This window comes from Boleophthalmus pectinirostris, unplaced genomic scaffold, assembly GCF_026225935.1.
Source record: "Boleophthalmus pectinirostris isolate CB_2022bp ecotype Guang Dong unplaced genomic scaffold, ASM2622593v1 HiC_scaffold_3, whole genome shotgun sequence".
In the NCBI taxonomy this organism is placed as follows: Eukaryota; Metazoa; Chordata; class Actinopteri; order Gobiiformes; family Gobiidae; genus Boleophthalmus; species Boleophthalmus pectinirostris.
In genome coordinates, this window is record NW_026571299.1 from 13,222,632 (window position 1) to 13,236,454 (window position 13,823).

The 13,823-nt window shown below is 38.3% G+C and overlaps 2 protein-coding genes across 2 annotated transcripts; both read right to left on the reverse strand.

Annotated features, from left to right (window-relative positions):
- Positions 1-863: 863 nt before the first annotated feature.
- LOC129411066 (uncharacterized) lies at positions 864-9,018 on the reverse strand. The gene is made up of 8 exons (XM_055160811.1): positions 8,976-9,018; positions 7,160-7,279; positions 5,935-6,123; positions 4,157-4,459; positions 3,310-3,339; positions 3,151-3,234; positions 1,519-1,556; positions 864-1,330 (listed from the first exon to the last, which is right to left on the reverse strand). Exons 1-8 carry the CDS (start codon positions 9,013-9,015, stop codon positions 1,085-1,087), a joined length of 1,050 nt encoding a protein of 349 aa, XP_055016786.1. The 5' UTR covers positions 9,016-9,018; the 3' UTR covers positions 864-1,084.
- Positions 9,019-10,139: 1,121 nt separating this feature from the next.
- On the reverse strand, positions 10,140-13,591 carry LOC110163452 (uncharacterized). The gene is made up of 5 exons (XM_020928409.2): positions 13,535-13,591; positions 13,126-13,323; positions 11,582-11,671; positions 11,365-11,405; positions 10,140-10,781 (listed from the first exon to the last, which is right to left on the reverse strand). Exons 1-5 carry the CDS (start codon positions 13,569-13,571, stop codon positions 10,413-10,415), a joined length of 735 nt encoding a protein of 244 aa, XP_020784068.1. The 5' UTR covers positions 13,572-13,591; the 3' UTR covers positions 10,140-10,412.
- Between the last annotated feature and the right edge of the window lie 232 nt (positions 13,592-13,823).

Consider the following 13,823-nt stretch of genomic DNA (forward strand, 5'->3'; position numbering starts at 1 on the left):
ATGTTTTGGAAAGAAAAGACGGTTATACCGTATTTTCCGGACTATTGAGCGCACCTGAATATAAACCACATCAACTAAATTTTAACAAAATTTTTAAATTGTACATATATAGTCCGCACTTGTCTATAAGTTGCAGGTGTCCACGACTTCAAGAACGTTTTCAAGTTCGGGCCATCTGCTTTTATCGCCTTAGAAAGTTTTTGTTGTCTTTTTACATTGAGCCAGTTCGTCACGCTGCCGTCGCCAGTGTCTCATCATCGACTCATTAATGCCAAGCTCACGTGCAGCAGTTGTTTCCTTCTTTGTCAGCGAGATCAGTTGCCGTTAACTTAAAAGCTGCATCATCTGCATTTCTGCGTGTATTTTCCATGAGGAGGGTGTGTGCATGAAGAGCAAAATAACTGTTCAAAACACAATCAAACTAGAATCTTCCTCGCCGCATCACCCCCGTCTCTCCCAGTGCTCTACGGAGCATGTCTCCTGCAAGAGCCGCTTTCCTGTCTTGTCTTCATGTCAGTGTCTTGTAGGATTTCAGCAGATTTCAGACTCTCCCAGGAGCGATGCTAGTTCTATTAATCAGGTATGAGTGGATGTTCGATTACTGAAGTTTGAGATGTTTCTTCTCGTCATTTACACACACGGGTAAGATGTATCCCTCTCACTAATGTTAATTTAGAATCATAACTTTTTTTATCCCTTGGAGATAAACTATTTGAGTACATTGACAATATTGTGAGCTAGTGTAGCAACTTCATATTAACCCTAGATCCATGTGTTACCCTCACAGACAGCAGCAGTTTCTGCACTCAGACTGTGTGCATCTGCTGTGTTGCCAAACCTTAAACTGTAAATATGAATGGACAGTGTGCCAAACAAATAATCTGTCCATATATTAACCGCATCGTTTTATTAGCCGCAGGGTTCAAAGTGTGAGAAAAAAGGTACTATACTGTGGAAAATTTTCATGATCCTCAACCAGAAAACTTGCATAGTGCACCTATAATATAGAAATTATCTGTAAAAATGAGCCAAAGAATCAATAATACAAAAAAATAAATAAAAATACAGCCTCTACTACTGTGGCTTAAGATTGGAGTGCATCTCCCTGTTGTTGTGGAGGACATGGTTCATTTGTCCTTCCTCTTAGTGAACACAGCGCTGTATTCATGATGGGAGGCGCTTGGTTTGGGCTTTGTAGAGCTTTGGGACTTTTTCCAAAATCCAGCCTCACAAAATGAAGAGACTCTTTACAGGACTCAGCTGTGGCGTACACCGTGGTCAATCCGCCTCCTGTGTCTGGATGCTGGATCTCCTCATAGACATTGTCTTCCTGTTGACCGAATAGAAAGCTACAATGAGCAGGCGCTTCTGTAGCTGCAAGTACAATTTCTATAAATTTTTTCCCATATTCTTGTTGAAAATTGCATTCTAAAATAAGCACATGCAACACAAAAATATTTATTGTAAATTTTGGCATAGAAAACTAAATTAAGTAGGAGGAAAAAAAGTGATCCAAACCGTTCTATTCCACTCTGAAGAGTCATTTCTTCTTTTGCCTGAGGAAAAGGACAATTACAAAGGGTTTTTGAGTACATGGAGCATTTAAAGACACTGTTTTGTACCCCCAGGCCCAGCCCCTTTTCTCCCACACTCTCCCCTTTAGTCCTCCAGGCCCCACCCCTTCTACTGCCCACTCTTCACATTAGTCCTCCACGATCCGCCCCTTCTCTCTCACTCTCTCCTTTAGATCTCGAGGCCCCGCCCCTTCTCTCTCTCACTCTCCTCTTTAATCATCAGGCCTCTGCCCCTTATGCCCCCCTTTAGTCCTCCAGGTCCCGCCCCTTATACCACCCACTCTCCCCTTTAGTCCTCCAGGCCCCACCTCTTCTCTCTCTCCCCTGTAGTCCTCCAGGCCCTGCCCGTTCTGTCTCTCTCTCTCCCCTTTAGTCCTCCAGGCCCTGCCCCTTCTGTTTCTCTCTCTCTCCTTTAGTCCTCCAGGCCCTGCCCCTTCTGTCTCTCTCTCTCCCCTTTAGTCCTCCAGGCCCTGCCCCTTCTGTTTCTCTCTCCCTTTTAGTCCTCCAGTCCCCACTCCTTCTCTCTCTCACTCCCCCCTTTAATCCTCCAGGTCCTGCCCCTTATAGTCCCCACCCCACTTTAGTCCTCCAAGCCCCTCCCCTTCTCTCTCTCCCCTTTAGTTCTCCAGGCCCTGCCCCTTCTCTCACTCTCCCATTTAGTTCTCCAGGTCCTGCCGGTTTTACTAAATGGGACTCTTCACATTAGTCCTCCATGATCCACCCCTTCTTGCTCTTACTCTCCCCTTTAGTCCTCAAGGCCCCACCCCTTCTCTCTCTCACCCTCCTCTTTAATCATCAGGCCCCTGCCCCTTATGCCCCCCTTTAGTCCTCCAGGCCCCACCACTTCTCTCTCTCCCCTGTAGTCCTCCAGGCCCTCCCCTTTCTACTCCCCACTCTCGCCCATAGACTGTATAAAGAAGTGGAGTCAGGAGGTGTGACGTCACCATAGCGCCGGCTCCAGTCAAACGAAGCTCACGATAGTTAACTTCATTTGACTCCAGCCCTTTATCCATAGCTAGTGGTTATGAGGGTGAATTTGGAGCTGCGTTCCATATTACGAATAGGAATTTATTTAATTTGCGGACAAAATAATGAAATAAAAACACCAGGATCATGTAGATTGGGTTCAAACGAACATTTTAGGACCCATTTAGACAATTTCCCAAAGTAAAGTCAATTGAGACAAGACCCAGAAGTGTGAACAATTCCTATTTGGAACAGGGCGGCTGGCGGGTTGGCTATGTCCATTTATATCTGCAGTCTATGTTCTGCCTTCGAGTTCTCCAGGCTCCGTGGTTTCTCCCCCTCACTCTCTCCTTTAGTCCTTAAGGCACTACCCAGTTTAGCAGCTTGATTTGACTTATACAGTGCTGTTTTACCAAAGTAAAACAGCACTGTATAATGGACCACTCACTCATTCACACACACTCATACAGCAACGTGGGTTAAGTCTCTTGGATATAACCGCATTCGTCTGTGTGACTGGGATTCGGAGCACCAATCTTCGGATTAGAAGTTGAGTACTATTTGAAGTGTAGTTATTACTAAAAAAAAATAAAATAAAAAAAATACTTACAATGTTTTAGAACCATAATGACAGCAACCAGCGTCAGTAACATCACAGTTACACTCATCGCTCCTGTTACAATCCGAACCATTCCTACAGAACACATTTCAGATGAATTAGAATCAGTCATGTCTCACTCATGGGATTATATTAAAAAGCCTGTCTTACTCTGCATGTTGTCCTGGTCTGTCGATGTGTCTAAAAAAGCAGATATGATGTTATTCAACCTTGTGACTTTAAAAAATATTTGGAAAATTGACTCTTGTGAGCTTTAAGGTGTGTTAGAATGTTTTCACCTCATCAAAAACAGACCTGGAGTTGTGTTTTGTTTCATTCACACATTTGAGTAACCCTTAGTCTGTGTACATCTCCAAAGCTCCAAAGGCTCTGTTGTTGCTCCACCTTGTGATGTCATGTAGTAGTATTTTTAAAGTTAACACCTACCTTCAACCTTCAGTTCAATAGAGATCCAATTCCAGGTATGTTTTTGATGTGGAAACAACATTATAACATAAATCAGAAAATCCGTAAAGTGTTGAAGAAGTGTGTATAGGCTCTATTCACGCTTACGTCACAAACCAGGAAGACGTTTGGAAAGATGCGATTACAACTTTCGATGTAGTTAGCGACAATGGGCTCGCCTAACATGGATCTATTAAAGCCGACTGTGATAAAACCCATTGAAGTAAATGTCATCAGCAGTAAAATGTAGACTGCATACGTGTGTTCTGTTTGGAGTCATCTTGAATTTGGTGCCTCATCGCTTCTAATCGCATGTACCCAGTGTGCGCGGAGTTGTGTCAGTGGGGAAATTATGAAAACTGAGCTATGGTTGCAATAGATGATTAGCCGAACATAACGGAACTCTACAGTGTCATTTAGATGAAGAAAACTGGGCCTGGGAAATTGTAATCACATCTTTCCAAACGTCTTCCTGGTTTGTGACGTAAGGGTGAATAGAGCCTATTTTGGAAGGCCATAACAGTTTGTGAGGAGGATTTTTTTTTTTACTGACCTGCATGAACAGTGAAAAACACTCTTCTGTAAGTCCAGTTGAAGTTATCTCCTTGTACCACACACCAGTACGTGCCTTGGTCTTCTAAAGTGACCTCAGTGAAGGTGATATACAAACCAGTGGAGTTCAGTGTGTAATTTGCGTGCTTGTTGATTGTTTTAACATCTTTACGATCAAAATCATTTGTTTCTTTGTATAAAAATATTTGTTGGTCATTTTCTCTGGAAGCCGGGAAGCCACATCCAATTGTAGTCTGTGATTTACTGGGGGCAACGTGGTTAATCTGCGGTAGACTGCAATTCACTGCAAACAAATGTTAATTAATATTTAAATATCATAAAGCTTTAAGTCGTGTTATAATGCTGTTACCTCCTCAAAAACATACCCAAATTTGTGCTTTGTTTCATTCACATATGTTTGAGTAACGCTTTATTATTAGTCTGTCTGCATCACCAAAGCTCCAAATACTGGGTTTCACCTTGTGATGTCATGTAGTGGTAGTTTTTCAAGTTAACAGCCAGCTTTCACCTTCAGTTCAGTGGAGATTGGTGATTCCAGGACTAAAATGATCCACAGTGGAGCACCGCCTGTACTGTATTACCATGTGACATCACAAGGTGGGACAGAGTGTTTTCTGTTTGAAAGGAGAACTCAGCCTAAATATGCCGGGTTTGTGTGTTAAACGTGTGAATAAATCAAAACAAAACTCCAGGTATGTTTGTGACGAGGAAACAACATTATAACATAAATCATAAAATTGTTTAATATGGATGCTTTAAAGTGAATATGAAAGGTTAGGCTACCATTTCACTAAAACATAATTTAAATTTTTCACTAAATTTTTTTGTCAAGCCTGTTTCTAGTTTTTAAATTTTGGTGACATTTATAATTTTACATTGTTGTTAGACATGGACATGGTCAGCACATATGGCATATGACACAATGTCAACCAGGGCCAAATAGCACAAACTGTATAATATTAAACATAAAATCATAACTGTAAATAAATGAACGCTTTTATTTTGTTAAATGAAAGTTTAAAGGGACAGTGAAGAATTTTGGACATAGGACCTAATTTCCTAGTGAGCCAGAGTGTGGAGACACTTTTTAAAAAATTATTCCATCCAGTCCTTGTATTTGCAGAGGTCGCTGGTGCTAGGCTAGTGCATGTCAATAGCCATAGTTATCCTGCCACTAAAAACAAACTTACCCACTCCACAAAACACCCAAAGAAAATCTATTATTACTCCAGAATGTCAATGTAAATGTCTGTGTTGATAGAATAATTGAAATAAAACTAACCTTTCATCGCATGAATCGTCACATGTTGAGGGACTATTTTCTCAGCAGCAGTGGAATTTAGATAGGTTCTAGGTGATATCAGTTCGTCGCTGCCAAGATTTCTATCAGGAAGTACAACTCACTGCTGCTGCTCAGACATAAATCCTTCAAAAGCACGTTTGATTCTACTTCTAAAATGATTCTATCGACACAGACATTTACATTGACAGTCTGGCATTATAATTGTTTCGCTTCGGGTGTTTTGTGGAGTGGGAAATTATTATGTTAATGATTTAGGTAGAGGGATTCTGTTTTTTAACCCAGCTCTACTTTGAGTATTTTTGTAGTTTTCCTTTTAGTCTTTTAGATGTAAAACTAACACTGGTACTATCCCACCAAACCAAGTCATAATTAGAAAAACATGAAAATCTGTCATATGCACTTTAGGCATTATAATTGCACATGAACAAATGACTTATGTACAAAATTTCTCTTACCAATTTGTATTTTCTGCTCATGTTTTCCAGTATAAATGTTAAAGTTGTCATTTTGTTGGAGATCTTTAACCACAACAACAGTAACATTTTTAGCCTCGTTTGGGATCTTTTTTGTTCTGACCATTGGGAAGCAGCTAACGCAAGGGTTTTTACAGTTGAACTTGACCCATCCTCCTGCACATCCAATACCTGTTAAAAAGAAAAGAATAGATCAAAGGTGCACTATCGCCTTGGTATAAACAATTTAGGTGAAAAAACAAGACAGTAAAATCAGATATAAATAGAGATAGAATTATATGAGTTTTTTAATGGCCAATGCCGATAATAATTGTGTAGAATCAAAATAAACTGTTGGCCAATAAACTCTACCGATAGTTTTAGCCCGATTTGGATTATTTTCCCCAAATTATGTAATTTAAATTTACTACAGACTCACCCCAGCCCTTTTTTTAACCCCAAACCTATAAGAGAGTTGTGTAGTTCCTCTGTTCCACCTTGTGATGTCACTTTTCAAGTTAACAGCAACTACCTTTTACCTTTAGTTCAGAGACTGGCAATTCCAGGACTGAAATGATCTAAATGATTCTAATGAAGGTGTATGGAGTTTAAAAACACAGTGGAGCACTTCCTGTACTACCACATGACATCACAGGGTGGAACGAAGTGTTTTCTGTTTGAGAGAAGAACCCAGCCTCAGTATGCAGGGTTTGTGTGCTAAATGTGTGAATAAAACAAAACAAAACTCCAGGTATATTTTTGATGAGGAAACATTATAACATAGCTCAGGAAATAGTTTAATACGGGCTCTTTAAAGTGCAAGTGACAGGTTAGACTACCGTTTCACTAAAACATAAAACAGACTCAAAATATTTTTCTAGTTTTTAAATTTTGGTGACATTTATTATTTTAGTTTCTGCTTGAACACATAATTAGTTACCTAGTAACCATAATGTACAAGGCAAAAACTTAATTGCACAAACATTAATACACCTTAATAACACTTATTTTGTTACATGTACAAATTTAAACTGTCCTTTTTCCACTTTCAATAATTTTGTACTTTTCCTTTTTAGCTTTTTATTTTTTCACCAACAGCCCCTTAACTGATGTAAAACTATGATAAATATTTACCACTCGTAGTATCCCACCAAGCCAAGTCAGAATTATAAACATATAGTCAAATGCACAAATTAAACAAACTTCTTCTGTACAATATTTCTCTTACCAAATTGGTATTCTTTGATGGAAATGTTATAGTTGTTTTTTCGTTGAAGATCTTTATCCATTGGAGATAAACTATTTGAGTAGCAGTTGGGCACTGGCAACAACATTGCCATTGCACGACCTGTTAAAAAGAATAAAATAGATCAAAGGTGCACTATAGCCTTGTTTCCTTTGCTTTAAACAACTCAGCTGAAAAAACAAGACAGGAAAAGCAGATATAGAGATCGACTGATATGAGTTTTTACTGTTTAGAATCAAAAGCTAAGCGCTACCTCTATTTTTGGGCTAGTTTGTTTTATTTTTCCCAAATGATGTAATTTAAATTTACTGCAAACTCATCCCCAGCCCTTTTTATCACAAATCTATTAGAGAGCTGTGTAGTCATATTTTGTTCAGCTATATTTCCTTAATAAAGCATTAATACAGCTTTGTGTGTATTTTTTAAGGCGGCAGACATTAAAATGCAGAGTAGAGTAGAGGTGTGCAAAAATATTGATATTTCGTGATTATAAATTGTTGCAGACTGATGTATCGATATAACACCAAGACAGAGAGAGAAATGACATAAAAGCAGAAACTGTAGTAGTTTTGTATTTACAGTAGCTTCAGCCACGTCTCACAGCATCACAATCTTAGAATTACTGAATTGGAATTTTGGGGAAGCGCTGAAATAGGCCTTATGATTGCAAGGATAATTATCTGATTTAATTTATTAAGAAATCATGAGTTATGTTTTGGTGCGTTAGAGTGTGTGTGTGTGTGTGTGTGTGTGTGTGTGTGTGTGTGTGTGCGTGTGTGTGTGTGTGTGTATATGTGTGTAAGAGAGAGAGTGTGTGTGCTTTGGGGGTGGGGCAAGCAGCCAGAAAAGTTGTGTGTACTTTTAAATAGGTCTGCCGCAATAACAAACTTTGAATTGCAATAAACAATAATATGGAAACCAAACCGTAAAGCAGAATTATCCCCAAAAAACTACTCGAAATGTACAATATTGTTAAAAAATTACATGACCTGCATCTGCAATAATTAAATAACAGAATGCAACACTTACATAGTTAGTTTGTGTCTATAATGAGTGATAGAAGTTCACAATTCAACACTCTACAGCTCAAATCTGCTAGTAGAAAGAAAAAAATAACCAAACGTGACTATATAGACTTCTGCAATTGGAATGAGTGAATATATAATATATCTAAAGAGGATTGTTAAAGGTGCATTTTGTAACTTTTCTGGTGGAGCGTCTGTCAAATGTTTTTTGCCATGGAAGTTACAGGTCTGATCTGTGAAATGGCGACTCCAATCACAATCAGAATATTTGTTTTTTTAAGGTATTTTTGAGTTATAAAACCACCTGTTATTGAATAAATGTAAGGTAGAGCTGTTTAATGTCATACTGTGGAACATTCCAGGCAGAGCATGACAAATCCAGGTGACGAGAGTGTGCCACTTTATTGTGTCCATGGAGATGTTAGCAATGTCTGGAAGGCTCCACAGTATGGCATTAAACAAATCTATCTGGCATTTATTTAATCACAGGCATTTTTACTGCACAAAATCACCCTGAAAAACATTCTTACTGTGAGTGTGGTGCACCTTTTCACAGATCTGACATGTAACTCATTTCATTGTTTGCATGGAGATATAGAAGTTTAATGCCATACTGTGAAACATTCTACAATGACAGCCAGAAAAGTTGCACAGTGCACTTTTAATATTAGACCAACTTAACATTTCTTGAAATTGGAACTTTTATGTTTCACAAGAAAAATATAACAAATATATGCAATAAATAAGTTTAGTTGGTATTAACAGTTTCTTACCTGTAGTCAGTGAAAAAATAAGTAGAAGACCTATATTCATGGTGATGTGCTGCAAGTGAGTGTCGAATGTAAAACTGTGTGCTTATCTCTGTTTCATGCATAGATCATATCTCCTCTGTAGCTCCTTTTTAAGTCCTTTCAAAGAGTCACGCTCATACACTTTGATAAACAACACTTGACCTTTTCAAATATTTTGTTCATTTGAGATGTTATGATCAAAATATTGACATGGTTTGGTCTCGATTAAAGCAGGAGGAACACCCAAAATGCAGAACCGTTCTTGAAAAGTTGTTTAGCAGAACACAAGAACAACCAAAAGTAAACCCAAACACAAACATCCAAAGGGGTACAGGACATGACAGTAACAAACAAACCAACAAAGGCCAGAGGAGAGCACAGGGTAAATATGCACATAATGGCCGTGCATCATCTCTCTTTCGCCGCTTCCTTCTCTTTGATTCCTCTTCTCGATTTTGTAGGAAACGGGTGAGGAAGTCCCACCCAAAGAGGAGATACAGGAAGGAGAGAGGATATAAACTCCTCACTGAGACCCATAAAGTTTGATTCTTTTATCTGATGTCTGCCTCCTGAAGCCTCCCTCAAGTTTACTCCTTCTGTCTGTGGTTTTCCTTGGGACACTGCTTAATAGGACACATTTGATTGACAGCTGAAAAATGGAGGATCGAGGAGAGGAATCAAGGGGAAGGAAGCGAGGAAAGAGAAATGAGGCGCGGCCGGTGTGATTTTCTTGCTAAAACCCTGCATTTCTGCAAACAATTTCTCATTCTAAGACAATCTATCAATGCATTATAACGATACTTATACTAATAATATTTTTATTTGTAATATTTTTATTGACTAAAAGTATTATTAGTCTATGACTTTCTAATTACTATGTTATTAATAGGCTGTAAATGGGAGAAACTGGAATCTTGTTTGGATTTTATTGGACTTAAGTGACAATAAATACGGAATTAAACCAAATAGTTCCACTAGTAAATATAGTTAAGGCTAAGATTAAAGTGCATTTTTAATCTCAAATATAGAAAATAGCATATGATTGAAAAATACAACAGACATCAGGACATTTCAAAGTTTTCATTTTTATTTGCGTTATGCTTTTAATATGGCAATGTGATAAACGTGACTAATATAAATGCAGCAGTGAATGTGTGTGGAGTTTAACAACACAGTGGGGTACTTCCTCTATTTCCGCATGACATCACAAAGTGGAAAAGAGTGTTTTGAGATATTTGAGAGAAGAACTGAGCCTAAATATGCAGGGTTTGTGTCTTAAACATGTGTGAATGAAACAACAAAACTTCAGGCTTGTTTTTGATGAGGAAACAACATTATAACATGGATTTAAAAAATGTGTAAAAGTATGACGCAATGAACACAACCTACTTCAACAAGAAACTCAAAATGCGTTAGTCCCTACCGCTCAGTGTCCTCGTCTGGGTTTTTTACCCCTGAGTAAATGACACCTGCAGAGTTTCCATCAGATATTGTGGTTTTGCTGACGTTGGTGTTTTCAGTCTCTGCATTTCCTGAGGTGGAATGGTTCACAGTGAAGTACACAGTTGTAGTACCTGTATCAATAGTACTAGTAGTAGTAGGAGGAGGAGTAGTACTTGTGCCAGTAGCAGTAGTAGTACTTGTAAGAGTGGCATAAGTAGGGCTAATACTACTAGGCCCAGCAGAGTCTCCAGTGGGTAATGTTGTACTTGTGACATAAATGGTGTTGATTGCAGTTCCTGAGTTGGGCCTTAGGGGGAGCTCTCTTGGGTTATCATATTGATGGACCTTCACAAAACATAACAAAAAGTAAATAAAAAGCAGTACTATTTATGTAACTCACTTTTAGGCACATTAAATTACATTAAAGGACCTATATTATACAGTTTTCTTGGTCTAAGCTATAATGTTGTTTCCTCATCAAAATTATACCTGGGGTTGTGTTTTGTTTCATTCACTCATGTTTATTTAGTTTGAGTTCTTCTTTCAAACACTGTTCCACCTTGTGATGTCTTGTGGTAATACAGGAAGTTGTCCATTGTGTTTTTAAACTCCACACACCTTCACTATAATCATTTGAAACATCCTGGTATTTCCCATCTCTACTGAACTAAAGGTAAACTGAAGCTGTTAACTTGAAAACTACACCTTCATGACATCACAGGGTGGAACAGAGCATTTTGAAGATGTAGACAGACTAATAATAAAGGGTTTCTCAAACATGTGTGAATGAAACAAAACAACTCTGTGCATGTTTTTGAGAAGGTAACAGCATTCTAAATTCTTACATTGCTAAAACCCGCAGGAGTCCACTTTGTGTAATGTAGGACCTTTAACTCTAGTAACTGCATTTTAATTTTCAAATACCAACCTCCGTATTCTCTGGTGTTGTGCTGTTCCTGAGGTTGTGCCCTGAAAGAGGAACTGGAATCATTTACTATGCAAATACACTCAGACAAATGCAGCAGGTAGAGTTTTGGACTAGTCTGCACTCTTGCCTCTTGTGACTTTACATCTGTCTCAGGTCTGTTCATTAACATGCCACAACTGTGACAAAATTAGTTGTATATTCTATAAATTAAACCTACTTTTCTTGAGGAAAAATACAGCAAGCCCCAGTAGCACAGCAACTCCACAGATAGGAACTACTATCGCCACTGTCGTCTTCCATTGGCCCCCTGTAAAACATGAACATGTGGTGTTAAACATGAACATGTGATGTGAGAAACATGGCTAACATGAGGACACACACACACACACACACACATATACACACACACACACATATGTATTAAGCAGCAATAGTATTAAGCAGGCACAGTAATGATAATGAACCCACCCACCTCATTTTTTATTATTTTATACCAGATTTGTATAAAGGAAATTTTATTTATTTATTTTTTTATATTTCATGTGCACAAGAAACAGATACGATTGTAGACAGGAGATATGCTGGGGATGCACGCAGGCAGGGGAAGGCAACTCGGGGGAGCCTCGCAGGTCCTAATTGTGAAGTGTGCCTGGACATGAATAGCATGATCATAAATGTGTCTCTTGTTTTTCAGTGCATACGGCATTAAATGGAAGTAAATATACACTCTTTGAAGCCTCTTTATCCGACCACAAGTGCTACACATATACACATGTCAGTGTTTGTTTTGGTGCTTACACACAAACCTCAATGTTGCTTGATGATTTGCCCACCCACATCATTAACCTTTCCATGGGATTCTCTCAAGATGGATTCTTGTGCATTTGTGAACTCACAAATATTGCGATAATCCATTTTTGTCCAATCTTAAAGTCTCCCCCTTCATAGAGCTACCTAATTCCTCATATCCCACTAGTGAAACTACTGCACCCCATCAGTTTGTGAAATAATATAGTTTTTGTATCATACTTTTACATATTTATGGCCAATTGTTGTGTGGGAGCATGGGTGACACAGGCTTGTGGGCTGATCATTCTTACTGCTAACTAAAAGTGCCCGGGACAGGTTGCTACTGACATATACTTTAGGCATGTTTTTGGTGAGGAAATGATGTTACAGGGTAGCCGCGGGGTCTTAAAAGTCTTAAAAAGGTCTTAAATTTGATGTTCCTAAATTAAGGCCTTAAAAAGTCTTAAATTATTTTGTCCAAGGTCTTAAATTTCATTAGCCTATTTTTTGTATACTCAACCGGGCTACAGTGCAATGTTAAAGGGTGGGAGGAAAAAAAAACTCCATGAAATCACATAACATGAATGAACGTCTAATTTGAAGTATGCACAAACAATATTTTGGTTTCAGCCGCCAGTGGCAATGAGTAAACAATCAGTACAGTGGAGGAAGATGTTGGATGGATCATGGGGAAGTGCAGGTTGAATACACAGTGGCTCTTAGATTATATAGTACATGTATAGTAGTAGCTTGGTCATTATTATTGGTGTTTTTCGCCAGCATAATGGGTGCGATGTTGGTCTTAAATTTCCTTTAAGTGGTCTTAAAAAGGTCGTTAAAAAGTCTTAAATCTGGGGTTGTCAAACCTGGGGATACCCTGTGTTATAACATGGTAGAAAGTTCCAAACAATAATTTAGCATAATACCCCTCCTCAAGACCGCAATAGTTTATGGAATATAAGTGTTCTGTACCTTGTTGGGTTTTTTGCGGTGACGTCCTGTAGCAGTCACTCAGTGATACATTGCCGCACAGGCAGACCCTCTGGTCCTGTACCTCACTGAAGGTGCACTCAGAAGGAACATAGGTACAGGTCTTACAGGTCTTGTCTGTCTCTTTACAGATAAAACAGCCATATGAGCTGCATGCCCCTTGACTGTTGTCCAAACAGGCTGAAGACACATGGTAAATGAATGCATTGTCAGGAGAATCTTGTCAGCAGTGATATTTATTTTATTGTATTTTAGCAACAACAACAAAAAGTCTCATGCACTATACATACATATATATATATATATATATATATATATATATATATATATATATATATATATATATATATATATATATATATATATATATATATATATATATCATATTTACCTGTTATTAAACTGATGGTGAGAAGACAGCTCCTCATTTTGCTGGTGTGTCTGGTGCAATGTGGATAAACTATGTTTCACTGTTAAACTGGCCCCTCCCAGATTACATTCTGTTTTGACTTGACAAGCATGACCTTGTTCCTTATTTTTATTTCCATGGAATAAAATATTCTAAAAACACACTGTACTGAAAACACTTTGCATGTAACAGTAGAACATACATTTGAATATTCACTATTATAGAAAACACTTTGCATTCAGCTTCACAGTAAAGTGGACTTTGTGTGTGA

What these genes read in the sequence shown, in the direction of transcription:
- LOC129411066 (XM_055160811.1), bottom strand. Translation starts at nt 9,015, where the DNA reads ATGAATATAGGTCTTCTACTTATTTTTTCACTGACTACAG. An exon ending in TATTTTTTCACTGACTACAG is followed by an intron (nt 7,280 to 8,975) that starts GTAAGAAACTGT and finishes TCTTTTTAACAG; the next exon opens with GTCGTGCAATGGCAATGTTG. An exon ending in CATTATGGTTCTAAAACATT is followed by an intron (nt 1,557 to 3,150) that starts GTAAGTATTTTT and finishes CCTTTTCCTCAG; the next exon opens with GCAAAAGAAGAAATGACTCT.
- LOC110163452 (XM_020928409.2), bottom strand. Translation starts at nt 13,571, where the DNA reads ATGAGGAGCTGTCTTCTCACCATCAGTTTAATAACAG. An exon ending in ACCGCAAAAAACCCAACAAG is followed by an intron (nt 11,672 to 13,125) that starts GTACAGAACACT and finishes CATGTTTTACAG; the next exon opens with GGGGCCAATGGAAGACGACA. An exon ending in CAACACCAGAGAATACGGAG is followed by an intron (nt 10,782 to 11,364) that starts GTTGGTATTTGA and finishes TGTTTTGTGAAG; the next exon opens with GTCCATCAATATGATAACCC.